We start from the raw sequence: 23,561 nt of genomic DNA, 5'->3' as shown, positions 1-23,561 counted from the left end.
TAAGAGGAGACATCAATGGGAGGGGGATTCTTGCTAAACTGGCCTCATAGGATTTTTGGCCAAGAACATCAAGGGTGGGGGTGAAGAACTTTATCAGATACCAAGATGAGGGATTCAGGATTCTGCCTGATTTGGCAAGACTCTTGCTAAAACTGGACTCAGCAAGGATGGACATGGAAGACCAAGTTTGAGGCCTAGTTGAGAAAAGGGTTCACAGGAGCGTAACTAAAGTTTGACCAGGGAATTCCCTGGCGGTCCAATAGTTAGGACTCTGGACTCCGTGCTTCCACTGCAGGAGGCACAGATTTAATCCCTGGTTGGGGAACTAGGATCTAGCAAGCTACTCGGTGTGGCCCAAAATTAAGAAAAAAAAAAAGCAATTAAAGTTTGATCAAGGAAAGAGTCTTTGTCACATATTCAATAGAATCAAGTTATTCTCCTAATAAGAGAAGTTCAGAACATTATCTCCACTCTTAAGCCCATTGAAAGTACATTGGAATTGCTTCTAAAAGGCTCTGGGGGCTTCCCCGTTGGCTCAGCGGTTAAGAATCCACCTGCCAATGCAGGGGACACGGGTTTGAGCCCTGGTCCAGGAAGATCCTATATGCCGCAGAGCAATTAAGCCCATGCGTCACAACTACTGAACCCACGTTCCACAACTACTGAAGCCCGCGTGCCTAGAGCCTGTGCTCCACAGTGAGAGAACAGCAATGAGAAGCCTGTGCACCACAAGGAAGAATGACCCCCCCCCACTCGCCGCAACTAGAGGAAGCCCGCACGCAGCAAGGAAGACCCAACGCAACCAAAAATAAATAAATAAAAATTTTAAAAAAGGCTCTGGCTGATATGTCAACAAAACCATACATGCAGTTACAACACACAGACACACGCACATTTGCAATTTCAAAACTTTACTATATAAACCAGCAATACCCAATATCACTTTTTTAAAATAAATAAATTTATTTATTTATTTATTTATTTATTTATTTTTGGCTGCGTTGGGTCTTCGTTGCTGCACGTGGGCTTTCTCTAGCTGCGGTGAGCGGGGGGCCGCTCCTTGCTGCGGTGCTCAGACTTTTCACCGTGGTGGCTTCTCTTGTTGCGGAGCATGGACTCTAGGCACGTGGGCTTCAGTAGTTGTGGCACGTGGGCTCAGTAGTTGTGGCACACAAGCTTTGTTGCTTCATGGCATGTGAGATCTTACCAGACCAGGGATCGAACCCATGTCCCCTGCACTAGCAGGTGGATTCTTAACCACTGCGCCACCAGGGAAGGCCCCCCAGTAGCACTTTTGATGATGGAAATATTTTACATCTGTGCTGCCCAATACAGTAACCATTAGCCGCTGTGGGTTTTGAGCATTTAAAATGTGACTAGTGTGGCTGAGGAATTAAATTTTGAATTTTTTTAAATTTTAATTAATTTAAACTTAAATCACCACACATGATTAGTGATTGGATAGTGAGGACTAGACCCTTAAGAATATATGGGGGTATTTAGAGTGTTTTTTTTCTTTTGCAATTACTCCTAATTAGAAGACTTCCAAGTGACTTTAGACTTTCACATATTTCCTCCACAAGATTGTGAATTTCAGCAGATAGACCTGTCAAGTTGACCAAGTCATGCTGAACATGGAGGCAATGAGATGATCAGCATGGGGGTGGAGTACTGGTGGGAAGATCAGGGATGCTGTAGTTAGGCCCAGTTTCAGATACCAGCTCCTCTATTAACTATGGCCCTTTGGACAAATTACCTTTCTCAGCCTCAATTTCCTCATCTGTAAAATGTGGATACTAGTATCTACTTCACTGAGGTGTTTTGAAGATCAAATGAGATAATACATTTAGTAGCCTGCTTAGAACACATAGTTGAGCTCAGTAAGTTGTAGTTCTACTGTTAATTATAAAATAACAACAAAAAGAGCCCCCCACAGATCCAGAAAATTATGTGAATGCCTATGTACAATTTGCCTGAAAACAACATGAATTCTACAAAAACATTTGGCACGGTCTGGAGCAAATACTATATATATATATATATACATATATATATACGTATATATATATACATATATATGTATATATATATACGTATATATATATGTATATATATATATACGTATATATATGTATATATATATATATATACACACACATATATATATATATATATATATATATACACACACACACATATTCCTTTGAGTATAGGTTGAATGTAACCCCTTTTTAATGGGACAGGAGGGGCTGCCATTATTAGTGAAGATCTACGTACACACACGAGTGTCTTACCAAGCAGAGCAGGCATGATGATAACTTGCCAACACTGACATCCTTCCAGATCCATTGCCCAGATCTCTTGCCCTTTGACAAAGTATATCCGTGGTTTCTTTAGGTCAGAGGTATCAATAGTCATTGCTCCACTTAACTCGAATTCAGTCACACTGCAAGAACATTGGCTTCTTCCATTTGGATGGTTTATGGCTGGGGGTTGCAGAATTCGGTGCAAGGTCTGGTTGATAATACTGTAGTAGAACATCTGAGATCCAAAATCAGAAACTTCTGTCCAATACAGGCGACTACAGGAACAAAAGGACACTCCAACTTAATGAGGAAAACATATCATTGCAAATATCAGTTTCTAATGAAGATCGATCATTTCTAATGATTGTGGGGACAGATGCCACCTTTGGAAAGAACATGTCCCAGTGTTCAATAACCTTCTGATGGAAGAGATCACAAGAAGTCTAGTTTGTAGCATTTTCCAATGATTTCTCAATAAATGTGTTTGCAACGAAAGCCTTAGACTATAATGACCTTAGGCATTGTATTAAATGACTCATTACTGGCTCTTAAGTCTGAAATATATTTGCATACTTTTCATCAACACCATCTCCATTCCCTTCCTCTCAAGTTTGTTTCTGTTTCTTAATACTAGTTACCAATCTAGTTTCAAGATAGACTCTAACCATGCTTATGGCACAAACAAAATATAACTCTTCAGCCAGAGAAACTGCTATTCAGTTGCTGAATGAAGGCCTTAAAATTAATCTCATAAGGACATTAATTAAAGATGGATGAGCCCAGAATAGCATTTACTATGGAAAACATGCTTCCTGTCTATCTCCTGCTCATTTCCTGCTGCCGTCTCAGTCCCCTTCTTGTCCTTACCAACTGGGGATATTATTAAATTCACTGGTATAAAAATATCCTTTGGTTTCCCGCTGGTAATTAACCTAACTTTAGGTTAGTGGAATTGTCAGCATGGATTAATTGTATATGTTGGTGGTTGTAGGCTCATCATTTATATGTAGAATTACTATAAGTTAACATCAAGAACATTAAGCATCTTACTGTCCCATCATTGACTCTAATATTAAACCAAAGATATTACATTAAATATGTCTATGTCTATTTCATCACAATAGAAACAGACACTCAGACTTTACATACCTTAAGAAAGGATATACAGAAAAAGAGATTATTGTTGAATTTCTGTTGCAAATTTTCAGCTTCCTGGGATATTTCACCTTGTTTTCAAGATCTACATCAAATAGTTGCATTCCATTTTGTGATTCTTTCCGCACAAAGTAGAGGTGCCTTGAAATCCAGTCAATTGTAATAATTTTGATATCAAAAACCAGTGCATCTCGGAAAATCTTAACAACAGGTAGAAAACACAGCCAAGAAGATAATGCTCATTTTCTTCAACTCTGGGGACTTTTTTTGTAATCACTCCATTTCTTATTTACTGCACTTCTCTTCTGTAATCCAAAATCTTGGTAACTCTGGACTATGTGCCACTGTAACAATGGTCCTCTTCTCACATTGTATATTTTCCCTGGTTAATTTCAACTGCCATGGCTTCAACTGTAATCCATAGACAGGAGCTACAAATTCACATCTTCAGGCAAGATCTCTCACTGAGTTACTGCTTCAAATATCAAACTGCCTACTGAACATCTCCAAATGAATTATCTCAGAAAACAAAATTCATCACCCCACCCCCAAACCTCCTTTTCTCCTGCATTTTATATTTTTATGGATTTCCAACACTCACCTGAAGAGCAGTCTTGACAACTGTGGTTCCCCCTTGACTTCTTCCTCCCATTACTACCCATAGCGAATTAGTCCCATTTTAAATATCTCCTGAGTTTCTCCTCTCCTCTCTTACCTTAGTGTCTCTCACTTCCTGCCTAACATTTCCTGTCTGGATTCCTGTGATAGTTCCTGATTGCCTCAGACTTAACCTTCTCTTCTTTGCTAACAGAGAGGTCTTCCTAAAACACTACTTGATCATGTTAATGACCCACTAAATTTCTTGAATGGCTTGATGTTGGCTTCAAAATTGACACTCATCTCCTTGGCACAGTAAAGAAGGTCCCTTATATTTAGGCTCTTGCCCACCTCTTCAGCTTTACCACCTGCCTCTTACTCTGCCCTGAACCCCACCTCCATTCCAAGCTCCTTCTACTTACAGCTCCCCGAACAGGCTATGGCTCTATGGTTTCCCGGACTTTGCTGCTCCCTCAGCTTTTCCCCACATTCACCTGGTTCATCTTATTTGTACCCAAGATGTCTTTCCACTCTACCACCACCACCACCACTCCATTCTGGATGAAACATCCTTTCTCTGTGATTCCACTGCATCCTGCCCTCAGCATAGCACTTACAGTCTTCTGCCTGTCTTCTCCACTAGCTAACACTCAGTGAATACCTACCACATTCCAGGCATTGTGCTAAATGCCTTACATGGATTAGCTCATTAATCTTCACCCTAAGATGAGGGACTATGCAACCATAGTGGTTAAATAAGTTGCTGGTGGTCACAGTTCTAGCATGTAGTAAAGTCAGAATTAAATTCTAGGTTGTCAGGTTTTAAAGCTTACCCTCTTAATCACCATGCCATACTGTCTTACTCTTGTTAGACTAATACTGGACTGGATTTGTTCAAGGACTGTGACATTCTGTTTTACCTCTATCTCAGGTAACACAGTGCCTTAAGCCCAAGAACTGTTTGCTAAATTAAGCCTGAATCACATCTGCACAAAACATAACCTGAATTCATTTGTGACTAAATAATTATACAACATCTGTCCTTTTCAACCATTCTAATCTTGATGGCTCAACCACTGGCTCATCATTTTCATCACAGCGTTGTGTGATATGCAAATACTCCACTTCCTTTCAGAAGAATTACATAGCGAAATACCTCAGAGCTGGACTGATTGTGCATGTTGAGGAGGAAGAGTGAGTCTCCCTGAGCATAGTACGCCACTGCGTCATCAGCTGTGTAGCCCATGGCACCAACGTCGCCTTCTGCCAAAAGTGTCCATACAACTTGATTTCGATCCATATCTAACAAAACTATCTTGTTGTCAAAAAAAGTTATGAGGTATGGAAATTCATTGATCTCTAAAAACAAAAACAAGTAGATAATATGTATGAGAAAAAGAACTTTAGCAAAATATCTTGATTCAACATCAGGCCGTTTTGAAATCCATGAGTCTCCTTTGGGCTCATTTACTACACCCGTCTCAATGGATTCTGCCTGGGTGCTCTAAGCCTAGGTTTATTTAAGCGTGTTTGGTGATGATGAAAATTGATTATTTTATTTGACTTTAATTTCAGCTCAGAGATAGCACTTGGGTATCCCTGAGAATACTAAGGGTCAAAAATGTTTTTAAATCACTAGTTGTTATTTGCACGGGTTTTAGATAATAAATACCTGATGTTTTGGACTTTACTATGTCAGAAAATGGTCCAGGTCCTTTGGATGTGAAGACTCGAACCTAAAGAAAGAAAAGGATACAAAAATGTGCATTCAAAAGTGTCCTCAGTGACAACAGTTAAGTTCTGAGACTGATAAATTATTGAATGTTTCATTTCACAATTATGAGATATATTATGAATAGGTTCAGTTATTCACATCTAAGTATATAACAAAAAATTACTAAGAGGAAAAATATTGTCCCAAACAATTTTTGGTAGGATTGTTTTGTCCAGAAAAGTACAAAGTAATGGCACAAACCTCTATTGCAAAAGATCTGAATTTCTATAAAAGGTCTTTAGCTATTTCCAAAATTAAATTATATGGAACATTTAACAGAAACAAAACCATACAGATTATGGTAAACTTCCACTTTATCATGAAATCAACAAGAAGCTTCAAATAACTAAATGTACTGTACTTTTTTAAAAGAAGATTTATAAAAAGAAAATAGTAATTAACCCTTTTATTTGAAAATGAGTTGTGCATTTCAAACCACTTTTACGTATATTATCTCTTTTGATCCTCACAACTACTAAGAGTAGAAACTGGACAAAGATCGTAATTAGGGGAGGTAACCTATCCACAATGACACACGTAGAAACTGGCATAAAACTAAGTCTTCTGAGGTCTGTATGCTTTTCTTCCCACTGTGCCAAGCTGCGTTCTAACAGCAAAGTTTTTTTAAACAATTTTTATTACATGTTTCTTATTATATAATAATTATTTCCACTTCCAAAACTTGCCTGTGTTCTATAGCCTAAAAGAAAATTGCCATCCATAATGATGGCCTTGAAAGATAGAACCTCAAGTGCCCTCTCAATCAACAAAACATTGGATTATTTTTATTATACTTCTAGGATTAAATCTATTTTAATATATTCTGTTTATTACTATCTGTGTATGGTGTGCGTGCATGTGTGTGTGTTAATCATGGTGCATATATATATCAATCAGTCTTCACTTTTGCACTGGACCATGTTAAGTAAAACTCATGCCTATACATGCAGGTCACTTTGCAAAGCTCTGTGGTGACTGAGATTTGAACCAATATAAACATATAGGCAAATACACTTAACCAGACTATTTATTTAACTGGAACACACATAATTCTTTTTTTTTTTTTTTTTTTTTTTTTGCGGTATGCGGGCCTCTCACTGCCGTGGCCTCTCCCGTTACGGAGCACAGGCTCCGGACGCACAGGCCCAGCGACCATGGCTCACGGGCCCAGCCACTCCGCGGCATGTGGGATCCTCCCAGACCGGGGCACGAACCCGCGTACCCTGCATTGGCAGGCAGACTCTCAACCACTGCGCCACCAGGGAAGCCCCATAATTCTTAACAAATAGGAATGTGTGTTATCTTTAACTTTTATGTACAACTTTTTTGATTAGTATATGTAGACCTAGTATATTATCAAAATAATTACTGAATTAGAATTTTACAGAAAGAAGATAGATCCTCTGGAAACCACAAATCTCTAAAACACTCCCCAAAACATTCTGTTCCCCAAAATGAAATGGAAAATAACTCTAAATATATACAACCTTGTCACCAACCTGGTATATAATGACGATGTGAAAATCATCAGGCTACCTACCATAAGGGGAAAGCTATGTCATATTATATTTAAAATGCCAAAATAGGTGGCAGTCATTTTTCCTTTTGACTCCTACTCTCTCCGACTTTCTCCTCTCTCCGCAGCCAGGTGATAAATGTGAGATGTCAACTACCCAGACCCTCAGCTTTTATTTCCTTTAGGAGCTGCAGTTGGGGGTGTCCAGATGACTCCCAGCAGTTGATGTAATATAGTGGAAAGGACTCTAGAAGCTAGACTGTAGCACACCACTTCCCAACCACGCAGCTTTGGTACCTCACTGATACACCCAGGGACATGGCTTTTTCTTCACAATGTGAGGATCAAATGAGATAATGAATATAAAAGCACCTAGTGTGGTACAGGGCCTATAGTGGTGGAACCAAAAAATAATGTTTGTTCTGAATCTGGAAGCAAGAAAATTGTCAAGATGTCCTTTACCCTAGCTGTCCCCTCTCCCTTCTGTACCTTTGCTGTCCACTTGACCTCTGTGATCACAGCGTACATGAAATTATTGACAGAGCAGCAGAATTCTTAACCTGGTCCTTTAATCCACCTTTTGTCTACACTATTCAGACCCCTGTATCCCTGTTTTCACTCTCATACCTGGAAGGCAACACTGTACCCAAGACTCATACCCTCAAGTTGAAAAGACATCACTGAGGAAGTGACATTGACAGCAATCCAGTCTTTGAATGTTTTGTTTGTGTCGCTTTGGTTGGATATTTGATAGAAAATTTCGAATCTTGTTAACACACCATTTTCGTGCTTAGGCTTATTCCACCTAAATTCCACCACAACTTCATTCTTATTGTGGTATTTTTCACTTGGTAATATAAATATTCTGGGATTCTCTGGTGCTGATGGAACTGAAAAGCAGAGACACAGGGCAGAAAACAATACAAGGTCAACTTCTACCACTCATGATGAGGATGCAGAGCAACTTAGTAATAAATATTTCTCATTCCTGACAGTTAAGGTATATCTATCTTCTTCTTAAAGATCTTCAGGAGAGAATATTCCATAAATTTCTTCAGGAACCTATCCTGATATTTCTGCAAATCTTCCTTTTCTCCAACCCAAATCCTGCTTACTACCACTAAGGCACACCTTTCTCATCTGTGGTCCATATACATGGAAGCTGGCTAGTTCACCTTATAAAATACAGTATTTACTCTCACTCTGGAGGTGGAAATGGCAGTCACCAGGAAGGAAGACACTATCTCTATCCAGCCTTTAGCCAGTTCCGGGTGTAAAATACAGCATATCCAGGATCCAGGCCCTCTCACCGTGAACCCTCTCTGAGAGTATGGCTTAGTTGTTTCCATCTATTCTGGAGGCACATCAAGAAGTTTAGCCTCTCCCAATCCTTTAATTAATTTCTCTCTCTCTCTCTCTCTCTGTCAATCAAGAGAAATTCCTCTGCCTGATTTCCAAGTCATTCCATCCAAGACATCCCTCTTCTTTCTTAGGATTCCTCCATAGGTCCCCTCCCACTCTGCCGCTCCAATCATATTGCTCCGTAATGTTCAACACTCACATCGTTATCCAATCCCCAGACCTTCTTGCTTTGTATTTACATGGGATAAACCTCTTCTTGCTTCATGCCTTAGAGCCCAGCTAAAGTTTCCACTCCCCAAAGGCCTTCCACAGCCATACCAGTCTGCGTGAGAGGCAGCTTGATAGAGGTGAAGGTTTCATAGCCTGCTTATTCACTCTATGCCACTGCTACTCAGTTGTCACTGTCTTATTTCTATTATCATTAGCAGCATCTGTGTTTATCTCTCTACTGTTTTATGAGCTCTGTCACAGAGAAAGCACCTTTTCTTATTCCTTATTAAATCCCCCCATATCTAGTAAAGGACTGGCACACAGTAAGTGCTTAATAAATATTTGTCAATTTGAATAATTTCCAACTATATTGTAAATTCCCCAAAGGCAAGGGCCAGATCTTATCCTTTTTCCTTATTTCAGAGTGCTGATGGCCCCAGCCCCCAGTGCATCCCCTGATAGTCAAGTCCATTTCCACAGAAGAAGCCAATCAAAGCTGATATCCCAAGACAATCTCAAAGAGAGCATACCTGGATCCAAATGTTAACTGCTCCACAACCTGCCCAGGCTCCACTATGTTCCTTTTATGAGACTCATGGATAAATATTGTTGATAAAATCTTAACAGTTAAAAAAAAAAATTGCAACAGTGAACGTATGTCTGTTTATTGAGCTCTTACTGCCTGCCAGGTCCCGTGCTAGGAAGTTTATATAAATTAAATCAACATGATAAGATCACTCACCAGTGTCTGCAAAAATGACTGAATGGAGATTTGAAGAAACTAGAGTGAAAAGTCCAGATTAAGCCCCAGCCCTGTCACTCACTAGCTAATTTATATTGGGCAACTCCTAGGCTTCCATTTTCTCTTAGCATAACCAAGATAATAATACCTGTCCTACCTACCATAGAGATGATACAATGATGTTGAGGGTCACTGAAATGATACAATGATGTTTCTGACACATGATAGGGATGTAATAAATGTTTAATAAAGGAGTGATATATATAAATGTGCTTTATACACTTTAAAGTGATATACACATGTAAAGGTATAGCTAATTTCCTTTTTTTAAAATATATTCCAAAGAAAAACATTTTTTAAAAATTTAGAGGGACTTCCCTGGTGGCACAGTGGTTAAGAATCTGCCTGCCAATGCAGGGGACGTGGGTTCGAGCCCTGGTCCGGGAAGATCCCACATGCCGCGGAGCAGCTAAGCCCGTGCGCTACAACTACTGAAGCCCACGTGCCTAGAGCCCTTGCTCTGCAACAAGAGAAGCCTCTGCAGTGAGAAGCCCCCTCACCCCAACGAAGAGTAGCCCCTGCTCGCAGCAGCTAGAGAAAGCCCGCGCGCAGCAACGAAGACCTAACACAGCCAAAAATAAATAAATTAAATACATTAAAAAAAAATTTAGACATCAATATTCACCTACAGAAGATTCTGAGTTACCATCTATGAGAACACCTCCTGGTAAACCTGCCTTCCAGGACATTTTTACTGTTCTTAAATCCCCTTTGTCTTTATGAAGCATCTCACAAATTACCTGAACCATGTTTCTGCATTATATACATACTGTATATCATTACGGTCAAGTGAAACAGTCTTTAAGAAATCTTTGAGATATTCCTTTGGAATAAATTATGCAGATTTATTTTAATGGTGCTATTCTAATCTCCAGAAAGTCATTGATAGAGTATTGGATCTAAACACATCTACAAAACTGAAAGTTACTTTTAAAAATTATTAACTATCCATTCTAGATTATGAAGGTGAGATTCTGTCTTTTTTTTAAAGAGATTTTAACCCCTGTACCTGTTTCAGGTGCTCGGAGTGATAGAGATGTTTTGGGGCCCTTTCCCCAGTAGGTATAAGGAGTGACAGAAAGATTAAATAAGGCATAGGGCTCCAGCCCTTCCACAGTAAATACAGGTAAAGAGTGTTGCTCACTAGCCAGGAACTAAAATATAAGCACAAAACATGATTTTCTTAGGGAGAGAATCATAACATCTTTTATTCCTAATTAACTAAAATCTTCAAACTTTGGTTCACATGTAAAGTTAAACCTTGCAATTTTGGAAACGCTAATGTTGGTAAATTCCATGTTGTTCCACAAGGACCAGTGTATCTAACACACCAACGGTTAACACTAACCACAAAGCAATCAGAGACTGGCTATAAAAAAGAGTTCTCAGGAATAATCTTAATAATCAAATGCTACAGGAACAGTGAGGGAGATGAGCTTGGCCAAGTAAAGAAAGTGGCAAATCAGTGTGGGCAGGGCTGACACAGATGGTACACTCTGTTTGAAAAATGGAAGTTACTAGAACCAATGCCATACCTTAGAATGGGCACTAAATTCCACACTGTAGAAAACGGCACCCCAAGCCACTGCTGGGGGAGCATTCCAGAGGATTTGAAAGCTCGAAGCATTTCCTTCAATCATAAATGAAGACTCTGGAATGGCATCTGGGATAACCTTAGGGGTAAAGGACAAGTTCCCTATGGGATGAAAGAAACAACAGAGAAAGAAAGAATTTAGGATTATCAATTATCACAGATACATGGAAGATTAATAGAAATTACTAATAATTAGAACCAAAACAAAATTTTTCTTTCCTTTTATACATCCTGAAAACCATCTTTCTCTGACTGTTTCAGGCTATAAATTTGGGTAAAGAGTAAAATGACTGCAAGCAAATTAACAGAAACGACTACAGCCTTTTTTCCTCTTAAAACATAATTCTAAAGAAAAAAAAAAACCCAACCTTAACATTTATTTAACAGAAAGTATGGAGAAGAGAGGGTATGCAGGAATAAAATATCATACCTGGCAGAGGCTTGAGGGATGTCTGAATAATTGTGAACTGATTAAATTTGGCTGGTTCCAAAACAGAGACGCTAGTTCTCTGATCTATTTCCTGAGCTGTAATAATCCTAAAGCCATTGATCCAGAAGAGCCGACCACTGTAGTACATCAGTGCGTTCTGGGAAATGTCAGAAGTACTCCAGGCTGCGAACTCTGTGATGGTGGTGTCCCCAGCACTGCTGAAACAGGACATCAATTAGTATGTCTATCTGGATTGGGGTAAGGGTTGGTGCATTCCAGTACTGGAGAGAATGTGTGTTTGTGAGTGTGTGTGTTTGAAAACAAAGAGAAAATACTTTGCAACAATAATTGTCATTATTCTTAATTCCATATTAAGTTGACTTTTACATTTTTTATGAAGTATACCTAAAGCAAATTTCCTAGGGTTTTTCTTATGAATGTGATATTGCAATAGCAAGAGTGTTACACAGATTTTAATAAATCCTTGTGATTTTTATCAAAAAAATTTTTCACCCTACATCAAAGGCACAACCCATGATTTGTTTCTCCTCATTGCATCATGCCTTCCTCCTATTCTTGGTTAGTCATCTTATTTACTCGCCATTCTTTATTCTAGGTTGTTTAGTCCTTCACTTTATACTATTCACAACTGTCTGTTGCTTCAACGATACTTATCAACTTCCACAGCTTAGTCCAAATGCTCCATTTCAGACCAGGGAATTCAAGGAAACAGTCTATTGTTTTAAACTGCTTTTAAAGTCTTTTTCTCAATGACAAGGAATTTTACAATGATTTTTATTTTAAAAATCTGCTTGGTTTTTTCTAAAATTACACCAGTTGTCTAGTTCTCACAATAACTATCTCAATGATTCTCAGTCTCTTGGAGTAGTTATTTCACTTTTTTAAAATGATTTCTCTAAATTTTTTTGAAGTGTTGACATTCCCCTCTTTAGAAAAGTATGGCACCTAAAATCAAAATAAATAAAAGTTTTGTTTTGAGAGTTTCATAATACTTCCTTGAGAACACTGAAACTACCTCCAAGGACCTGAGAGGTGTCAGCCTTATAAAGAAAAAGTATATTCACTAGTACTATTCCCATGGTCCTTTTTCTCATAAAATAGTCTTTATTCATACCTACTCAGATGTGAAGCCAGCACCTGGTTTGCCTTTTGGCCTTTCACCCACTTGTCTAATTTTACACTTTGTCATTTCCACTTCTCATTAGAACTTTCCAGTAACCTTGGTGAGGTATATAAAACCTAATCCCATATGAAAAGAAGCTCACCAAGCAGGATGCACTTGGCCTGAGAAGGCTGGCCCTTCTGGACCACACACAGAGCTGCTGCAGCCTAGATCCTTGAATGTATTCATGTTAGCCTTGCTCACAGGTTGTTTGTTCAGCATTCCCAAAACAGTCCCCAGGACAGAGATTTCCCTGCAGGGTGAGACTGGAGATCCTTAGTTGTCACTGGCTTGGATTGTCCCTCATTTCCAGCTGAAGACTCTTCTCCTGTAAATATCTCCTGGGCTGATCAGAAATCTCTTGCCATCTGGTGTTCACTGCAATTTCAGCACAACCTCCTCACTTACAGGAGATGAGTACCTCAAACCCTTCAGTCCTCAGCAACGGGTAGAGCTGGATTTAAATCAAAGCTCAACAAAAGAAAATCATTAAAATGTAAACCCTTCCATGAAGCATGAGCTGTGTATAGAGGTCAGCTGAGGTTACTCTACTGAGGGCTTACTCATTTATTCATTCATTCAGCAAATGTTGGGTGCCTAGTTCTGTGTTGGCCACTAGGAATACAGTGGTAAATAAGACAAATACAATCCCTGCCCTCATAAAATATACAGCCTAGCAGAATAGGCAGGTAATGAGCAAATAACTACACCATTGAATGGCACTGTAAAAGGAAAGGTAGAGTGGGCTCCTAAACAAGGAGACCTAATGGGGTCTGGTCAGAGAAAGCCACTCTTAGAGAACGATGTTTAAGCTGAGCCATGCAATCTGAACACAAAGTAACCAAGAGAACTGGGTTTGGGGACCATTTTAGGCAGAGGGAACAGCAGGGTGTAGGCTCCTTTGGAGCAATATACTCAGTCCTGACATGACTAAATATGCCTGAACTTTTATGACAGATGCATGCACCCTTTTCAACCTCCAAGACAGATATGTTGTTATAGATTATATATATGTGTTGGTAATAGATTCATTCTTTAATAAACCAAAGGGAATGGCTGTACATAGGAAAGAGAAGAGCAGTTTGAAAGGTGGCTTACAGTTGTCAAGTTCAGAATATGCTGAACGACAGCAGACAGCTAATCTCATCTCTACTCTGTGCTAGAACTACACTGTCCAGTAATGTAACCACTAGGCCACAGGTGCCTACTGAGCCCTTGACATGTGGCTACTACAATTGAGGAGCTGAATTTTTATGTTATTTAATCTTAATTAATTTAGGTTAAAATTTTAAGCTAATATTTGATTTATATATTATGAATCACATGTATGACTTACTGGAAAACTTTAAAATATTTTGGAAAAACTTAGGTATGTAAATCAACTTTTTCAATTGTAAATTTTATAAAATGTAACTGCAGATCAAGTATTTCCTATGGAAACTTAGTGTGCAAAATGAGATGTGCAGTACATGTAAAATACACCCAAGCTATCCAAGAATTAATATGAAAAAGGAATACAAATAACTCATTAATAATTTACCTATATGCTTTTACTTTTTAAAATGAGGCAAGAAGGAAATTTACAATTATATATGTGGCTCACATTAGTTGTATTGGGCAGTGCTGATCTAGACTAGAGGTGAGGAACTTAAAATGCAGAAGAAGGAAGCTTGATTATACATTACATTATACTATACATTATAAATTTCTGCTTGTAAGATGGCTCTGGAATCCCTGTCTTTATGTACAGCTTTTTTTTCCCCCAGTGTGATAAAAAGGCAAGTCTTATGTGGAGGGCAAAAGTGCCTGTCCTTTGTGTAACCTTGTCAAGATCTGCTGCACTCCACTGGGCATGCAGACAAGGAAAATTATTAACCTTGAGATAAGGAAATGCATTTTTAAAGGAGAAACTTCCTTCCTCTATCTGGTAAATCCAATAATACTGATTTTTCTGGACACTTGAGGAGCTGGGCTCTCAACGCCAGCTAGCCTGTCCTCTGGAATGTACAGACAGGGAGAGTGAGCCATAATCCTTCAGGACACTGTCACTTTCAACACTGTCTATATCTCACAGACAGATTCTTTTGACAATCAGATCGCCAGTACCTTACATTTCTAGGGAAGGGAACAACCGGTTTTCTATGGTTCACAGTTGGGAAACGAACGAGAGCTGTATGTTATAGCTGATATGAAATAAATGATTAATCAGATTTGCTGTGTTTATGCTTGTATGCATTATAGGTTTATAAACATATACTCCTTTTTTATAGTCTCTATGATTAAGAGTTTTTCCATAAACCAAAAAATATATATTTTTTAATCTAAAAGTAATTTTGACATTGTCTTCATAGAGCACGAATTCTTGGTCTTTGTAAGATTAGACTCTTTTGAAAATTTGATGAAATGAATGGATGCTCAATTTCCAAGCACTCACACACAACCTGAAGCCCTCCATGAACTCCTTAGGGGGTCCAAGAACCCAATATTAGAAATCTCTGCCCTAGAGCAGGACCTTTTGTTTTACTTTAACCTTTTCCTATCTCTCTAATTTACCATGTGACAATCGGCAAATTTATACACATCTGTGGTTTCAGTTTCTTCATCTAAGTAATAATATGACCTCTATATTCTCCCTTTAACTGCTGTTCTTTAATGAGTTTATGTCCTGTATTTTAATTTGAGATATGTAACTGTTTCCTTGAAGTTAAAAACTATTGGCTGTTTAAACTAAAAATAGTAATGAACATGGATTTTAGAGTGTAGATGAAAGTAAAATATATGACAACAAGAACCCAAAGAGTGAAAGGTAATAATTGGAAACATATCACCATAAAGTTTTAAAATCATTTATGAAGTAAGAATATTTTTAATATGACTGTGGTAAGTTGAAGATATTTAATGTTAAAAATGCATATTTTACTCTCTAAAACAACCTAAAGAAAATTATAAATACACATAATTAAAATGTCATGAGAGGAGATAAAATGGAATACCAAAAAAGTATTTTATTTACCCTCAAAAATGCAGAGAAGTAGAACAGAGGAATGAACAGCCGATGAGACAAATGGAAGTCAAACACCAAGATGGTAGACTTAAATCCCAACATATCAATAATTATATTAAATGTAAATGAACCAAACACCCCAATTAAAAGGCAGAAATTGTCAGACTGCATAAAAAAGCAAAACCTTATATGCTATTTACAAGAGACACATTTTAAATGTAAAGACAAAGGGCTTCCCTGGTGGCGCAGTGGTTGGGAATCTGCCTACCAGTGCAGGGGATGTGGGTTCGTGCCCTGGTCCGGGAAGATCCCACATGCCCGGAGCGGCTGGGCCTGTGAGCCATGGCCGCTGAGCCTGTGCGTCCGGAGCCTGTGCTCCGCAACGGGAGAGGCCACAACAGTGAGAGGCCCGCGTACCACAAAAAAAAAAAAAAAAAAAAAAAACCACAAATAAATGTAAAGACGAAAATTGAAAGTAAAGAGATATAAAGAGCTGTACCATGCAAACACTAAGCATAAGAAAGCTGCTATGACTTTCCTAATACTATCAGACAAAATAGTCTTTAAGATGAAGAATATTACCATAGATGAATGAGGATATTTTATAGTAATAAAAGGAAATACAATATAATCAAGTATATAGATAACAATACTAAATACAAAGCATGCAGATACATCAACTAAAGAGTTATAGGCAAATCTATAATCATAGTTGGAGACTATATTAAGAAGGAGAAAAACCCATCCACCCATTTCCTGGGTTCTTGAGGGGCATTCTCCTCAGTGCCTCTACAGGACTCTCTTTACACCTTATCACAGTATTCACCATATCCTACAGTAATTAGTTATTTACAAACTTACCTTTCCTTACAAGCACAATGCCTGCAACACAGTGGAAAATTAGTAAATGTTTATTGGAAGAATAAATGAATTCTCATGCACTATCATTTATAACTGAGGAGCAAGTTGTTCTCTATTCTCAACCAATTGCCTTCAATCTTACTTACCTCTGACCCCTAAGAACAGCTGTGTACAGGTGAATACACTGACTGTCTTGAACCAACCAATACAGGAGCCCATCACTAAGGTCTAAAGTGAGAGCAATTACCTAAATAGAAATATGGAAAGAAAACAAATCAAATACATGTTTAAGGATACCTTTGTGATTATGTCACACTTAAGCTACAGATTTCTCTTTAACATCCTCTTTGGAATAATAAACTCAGTGATTTTTGCCTTTCACTGAATATAAATATTATATGAGTATGTCTATTACTATGTGATTTTGATATAAGCACTGGTTTCCTAAAAATCCCCAAATGGCAAGAAGTATTCACTTCTATATACTTATCTCTAGTGGTTCTCAAAGTTTGATTCTTGGACCAGCAACATCAGCATCATCTGGGAACTTGTTACAAATACAAATTTTCAACCACACTCCAGGTCCTACTGAATGAGGGACTTTGAGCCACTGTGTAAAGCCTTGTCTAAAGCTAGCCACAACTTTGGATTCTTCAGCCACATAAGCCAGTGAATTTGATCATTGTTTAAATTAGTTGTTCTCAATTGCTACACATTAGAATTACTTGTGAAATTATTTAAATATCTCAATTCCCAGTCTGCATCCTGTTAAATTTTGATCTCAGGAGATGGTACCCAGTCTCCAGTATGTCTTCATATTCCCCAGGTAATTCCAATGTGTCTCCAAGTTTGAGAACCAGTGGTTCAAACCATTTAAAATTATATCTCCTGTTAATTACAACCAAAAACATCCTGGTATTTTTCTAAAATATAACACAAACAGGGTTTTTATGTGATATAATTGGATAGAGTTATGTATATATAAAGTCCTATTTCCAGCTGACATCTTACAACCACTTCTTTCTACTCTTTCTTTGTCTTCTTTTTACAATCTATGTCTTAATTTTACATCCAGTTGACTATGTGAGGCCTGAGGGAAGACTGTTTCTCCTATGAAATAAGGTGCATGAGATAGAAGTTACAATCCAAAGGATCTTTTTCGCTTTCTTTGGCTTTATAGGTATTTTTCAAATGAATTGAGATTGCTAGGAGTCTGACCTCAGAATATCAGAGTCTTTCTATAGCAGACCTAGAGGCTGAGAGGTATCAGATAGGATCAAAGTTGATGACTGTATCTTTAGCAAGATACAACAGCATATAAACAAAAAGGTGAGCCAGTGAAAAATGTAAAAAGAATACAATAAAGTATCCAACAACTAAAAATACTTGCTGGCAGGTTACCCAAGGCTTGCTACAAAGAAATAATCTCAAGACCCATGGCTGCAAGAACCTTCAGTAGTCATGTAAATCACAGCCTTCAATCTTCAAGAAAACTCAACCTACTCCTTTCCCAAAAGGTAGAAAACTATTCTAGCAGTTCCTAGCCTTTCGGGAGTTGAATTATGTCCTTTCTTCAGGCTAAAAGAGATTTATTGATAATTTTTCCAGTTAAAGTGAAACCAGGTTAATATTGTTTGGTTATCTATAATGAGATGTACTAGAGTTTTCTAAATTACAGATTAACTCTATTTTATCTCTTAAAAAAGAGATTCTACAACTCCCTTTGCTGGAATACAACAAACTGTTCAAGCTATAAGTGAAATTCAGGTGTTGGATCATTACCCCATTCCTTTACACCAGCCATTTGGGCCCATATTTAAGCAGTGTCAGAGGGTGTTCCATAAACCTTTGGTAACCATTGTTATGTCTAGTAACTCCCATACCTAGGAAATAATCCCTTTGATCTAAACAAAAACCTTAAAGTTTAATCCTCTGGTAAAATGTACTATATACTATGAGCCTGACACATCAGATGTGGCAAAAAGTATCTTTTCACTTTAAACGAATATCTCATTTCATTCTCCCTTTTCATCACACAAATGAGTCTTTCTATAAATGATTGGCTAACTATTTTATTACACTGTTGATTGCAAAGTATCTTATACTCCGTGATAAATCTATGAGTAACACAGAAAGGAATGACAGTGAGATGGAGCACTTTGCACAGTGCAAAACATATTACCTTCAAAACACCTACTAGCATTAATGGAGGCAGATGAATAAAACAAGCCACGGAACCAGAACACAGATTTGCACAAGTAGCAACAACATTAGCCAGCCTGTGAGAGTATTTGGAGTGGATTTTAAAGGAAAGTGTATTTCCCCAAACATGCTGAGAAATTTAATGATTCACTCATTTACAGAAAAGTCCCCAGGGCCACTACCGAGCTATCCTGAGTAGAAAAATCTCAAACAACAAGATCAGGACAGCAGGGAGATTACTGACAAAGTCTCAGGGATGAATAGGTAGTTACTCCTGATATACTGTTACCTTTAATATGCTTTTACACAGAAAAAGTTTTTCCCCTAACGTTTTTTATTGAGACATAAAAAATATACTTTCTTTGTATTCAGACTCAAGTGGCTCTAAAATAGAATTAAGGGATTATTTCATTATTTGACAGGAATAATTAATCTCTGGATATGGTGTGTAAATTTCTATTTCTTTTAAATATCTGTGTTATAATCTGTAGGTGTCAATCTTAGGAATTATAACTGATACATCCTATGGAATTGAGGATCAGTGACTCAACAATTCGTTTGTTTGTCTATAAATGATCTGATACATCTGTATTATCTCTACTGACAACAAAAAAGGCTTTAAAAAAATAAGAAAATTTTAAGAAATAACCTAGATAGAAATAGTATAAATGATATATTTCTTCTTCATGCTTTTCTGTAACTTCTAAATTTTCTACAGTAGACATATATTATTATGATGATCAGAAAAAACAAAATTCAGAAATTTAGATGGGTTGCTAGAGGGTAGCTAAACAGGATCAAGAAAAATAGATATTGCTTCTAGAAGTTGAGGAAGTAAAAATATCATTTGTTTTAGAACCATTTCTATATCAGGGTATTTTTTAGATTGAGTTACAAAATACAAGCTTAACTATTGAGTGGTTACCATGTGCCTGGAACTATTCTCACTACTTCCCATGAATTATCTCATTTAATCTTCACAACAACCCTAAGAGGTAGGACAATTGTTAATATTCCCATTTTTCAGATAATGAAACAGACACAGAGAAGTCAACTTTCCTAGGAGGTACACAGTTTTTAGAGCAGTCAGTACAAGAAATTGATTGAAAATAATAAAACACCTAATCATCACCCAAGAAGAAGCTCTAAAATATCCAAAGAATTCCTAAAGACTATGAAAACAGTTGGAAATTAAAATGCTCTTAAAGTGTGAGTCCATTCAAGATAAAGCAAACTATAAAAATCTCCATATTATATTCTAATTTATTTAATCAATTATGACAATCAATAAGACTTAGAGAAAGTTTGGTTATACCAAGATCTAACCATAACAGTATTTCTTTTCAGACTCTACCTGAACAACTCACAATAAGCAGAAACAGTATTATCATAACTATAAAACAGTACTATCATAACTATAAAACAGCATTATTTAGTACTATTAAATGATCAGATCTTATTTTTAATTTTCACCTTTTTCCCAGAAAACCAAGGCTGTGCCTGTAGTATAAGAGAACTTTCCCCATTTAGCCTGGTACTTTCAACTGAATACAGTGTGGTCCAATAGAGATATCCGCCAACTGAGTCCACCACCATGTCATTCACCAACAACTTCACGTGAGTCACAATGTCTGTGTGTCCTGTCAACAGAGACTGCCTTTGTATCTATAAAACATAATCATGTCAGTTAGTGATTTTCAAATGGCATCATGATTTCTGAATTGTTTATTGCAATTGTTAGTAAATTACTGCATTCATACATTCATTTGTTCAACCACAAGTATTTATTGGCACTCTGTGCTGCGTAGTGTGTCTAGCCTTGGAAACATAACAGTTAGAAGTTATAAGAAAGTTAGAGGTTATAAGGAAGTTTACTCCTTTTCATGCCTCTAAAGAGAAAGGAGATACATTTTATTTTGAGTTAAAATACTTGCCCTTCCTAATCATACATCCAATCAACACATAAAAATGTATTTGATTAGGGTCCCAAAGAAGATGTATCCTCCTGATAAATGGTGATGTCTCTCTCCTTGCTCCTGTCAGTATATCTCCATAATATTAATTACTATTATTATTGAGTACCTATTATGTGCCAGGCACTGTACTTCTTTTTTTTCAATCTTTAAAATATTAGCCCTCACATTAAGCCTGTAAAGGATTTCTATTTCCTACTTTTTCACAAGTAAACTGGGTTCAAAGAAGTTAAGTAATTTTTCAAGGAGTTGAACTGTTTTATAAAAGACAGAGCAAATACTTGAAACCAGCTTTTATCCCACTCTTCCACTTCCTCCTTCAAAACTATTTCCAAACTAACCCATTTTGGGTTAGTTTGATTAACCCCAGTCAGCTCCATTCTGCCTACAAGTCATTGGCACTTATGAATTCAGACTATACCATATTGCTTTGCTTCTAAATACATTGTTTTGTATGCTTCTTCTATTAATTCATGAATGTATTTTTATGTCATGGAAAGAGCAGGGGCAAGTAGTGATGGTTGCACAATACTGAACATACTAAAAACCACTGCATTTTATACAATCAAAGGGTGAGTTTTATGTTACATGAATTATATCTCAACAAAGCTGATATATTTTTTTAACAGAGCAGAGGCATGTCGTCTATTTTCTTCATATTCTCTACTATGCCTATTCTCAAGACTCTAAACATATTGGTAAAAGATAATGAGTAAATAAATGAATGGACACCTGCTTTCCTGATTAGAAAACAATTTCCATACCATATTTCTTCATCTGTTAGACCAGTGTTCTCATCAGCAACCATCTTTTTCTTCAGTGTGCACAATGCACGGGATGTCTTCATCTTGCCCCCAAATCCACTCTCCACCCTCCTCTGGTGCCCCCTGAGCCTGGTATCAATGGACTACATCAACCTAGCTCTGTTGTTCTCTGGCTTCCAGCCAATGGAAGCAATGGCAGAAGATCAGATGCCAGAAGAAAAGAGGGATAGGGGTACATATGTACCCCCGTATCACTCCTTGCTAGACCATACATTTTGACAGTGGCTGGTTTTCATGTCAGCAGCTCTCCTAAAGCTACAGCCCTCACCATTCTTTCCCTTCTTTCCCTTGCCCTTTCTGCCTGGTGGCAGTAATATCCTCCCGCACTTGCTAGCCCAGGGCATGCTTCACCATCCTTTGTTCATTTTCCTTAGCCCTGTAGATACCTTTGAAAATAGTCCCCTCACTTAGTTTCTTTTAATCATGCCTTTGGAGTGTGCCATCTTCCCTAGGACACTAACCCACTGGTGAACATTTTAATATATTTATTTTAAGATATTATTGAAAATATGTGACTATACACCACATAGTGATATAAAATTCCCTTTATACTTAAATATGTTTTAATTAAAAAGTGATTAGGCTTAGAGACAAATACTAAGTAAATATTAGCATAGGTGGTACACAAGTATGAAAAAAATCATGAAAATTACATTCCAGTCACCGAAATGGGTGGGCATTGTTCGAGAGCATCCAGAATGCCAGGCCTTCTACTTACCACGTATGTCTTTCCAGCCCAGTAGAGAAAGTGACCCAGCCACTCAAAAGCTAACGCCCCTGCTCCTGCAATGTTGGGTATGTGATAATTCTCTGAGATGTCTGTCCCATTCAGCAGCCACACATAGACATCACCTTTCATGTCGCTGTAGTAAAGGCTGTTGTTATACCAATCCATGTCTCAAAACAAAGTGAATTGGTAGCAGTTATTTTTTCATACATGCTGGTGTAAACATGGCGAGTCAACAAATCATACATGCACCTCAACATAACATTAAAGCATATACTAACATAGGTACTCACTAGAACTTCAAGGATCTGTCAAGAATGTTATCCCAAAATCTTAACACCTGGGACTAGAGAGAGGAACTAATAGTCATTGAGTGTCTCCTCTTTGCCTAACATTGTCTTGGGCACTTTTACCTATTTCACTCAACTCTTGAAACAAAGCTATGAAGTAGAAATCATCCCCATTTTTTTATTTTTTTATTTTTATTTTTGGCTATGCTGTGAGGATTGCGAGATCTCAGTTCCTCAACCAGGGATTAAAGCCGGGCCATGGCAATGAAAGCCCAGACCCCTAACCGTTAGGCCACCAGGGAACTCCCCATCCCCATTTTTGACATGGCGAACCCAAGACTCCGTGAAATTATCTATTCTGCCCGAGGTCTCACAGATGAAAAGAGGAGGAGCCCAGATTCAAGTCAACTTCAAAGCATCATTCTTTCTATTAGTACCACACTGCCTCCTAAGTCCAACTCATTTTGGTCAGAAATGCTGTGGTTACTTTTAATAGCCAAGCAAAGAGATCTAATAATTAGATAATTATAGAAGATGCCATTAAATAATAAATAAATAATAATAAATTATAGAAGATGTCATTAAAGTAAGATACCATTACTTAATCTTCTTTGTCATGAAATTCTTTCTTATACTTGATTTAGAACTTCACATAGCTGTTCTGTGCTCCAGTCTTATAGCAAACGCATAATAAATTACTTAACTATAGCTGTCTTCATGGAACAAGTTAGGCTGTTACTGTGAGACAACA

The 23,561-nt window shown here is 37.6% G+C and overlaps 1 protein-coding gene across 2 annotated transcripts in view; it reads right to left on the bottom strand.

Moving 5' to 3' along the window:
* The window catches only part of ROS1 (ROS proto-oncogene 1, receptor tyrosine kinase), a 114,488-nt gene that overhangs the window by 50,057 nt on the left and 40,870 nt on the right, over nucleotides 1-23,561 (bottom strand). Inside the window, exons 16-27 of one of the 2 annotated variants that reach the window (XM_060114794.1) lie at nucleotides 22,512-22,690; nucleotides 20,470-20,661; nucleotides 16,941-17,041; nucleotides 11,747-11,964; nucleotides 11,258-11,418; nucleotides 10,732-10,876; nucleotides 7,976-8,238; nucleotides 5,731-5,794; nucleotides 5,215-5,417; nucleotides 3,456-3,661; nucleotides 2,295-2,581; nucleotides 1,719-1,721 (exon numbers count right to left, since the gene is read on the bottom strand). In XM_060114794.1, coding sequence (XP_059970777.1) covers nucleotides 1,719-1,721; nucleotides 2,295-2,581; nucleotides 3,456-3,661; nucleotides 5,215-5,417; nucleotides 5,731-5,794; nucleotides 7,976-8,238; nucleotides 10,732-10,876; nucleotides 11,258-11,418; nucleotides 11,747-11,964; nucleotides 16,941-17,041; nucleotides 20,470-20,661; nucleotides 22,512-22,690 — 2,022 coding nt within the window. The remainder of the gene's footprint in view (nucleotides 1-1,718; nucleotides 1,722-2,294; nucleotides 2,582-3,455; nucleotides 3,662-5,214; nucleotides 5,418-5,730; nucleotides 5,795-7,975; nucleotides 8,239-10,731; nucleotides 10,877-11,257; nucleotides 11,419-11,746; nucleotides 11,965-16,940; nucleotides 17,042-20,469; nucleotides 20,662-22,511; nucleotides 22,691-23,561) is intronic. The other variant, XM_060114793.1, reaches the window with a different exon arrangement.

This window comes from Mesoplodon densirostris, chromosome 12 (genome assembly GCF_025265405.1).
Source record: "Mesoplodon densirostris isolate mMesDen1 chromosome 12, mMesDen1 primary haplotype, whole genome shotgun sequence".
Taxonomy (NCBI): domain Eukaryota; kingdom Metazoa; phylum Chordata; class Mammalia; order Artiodactyla; family Ziphiidae; genus Mesoplodon; species Mesoplodon densirostris.
This window is presented reverse-complemented; position numbering and strand designations above follow the sequence as displayed.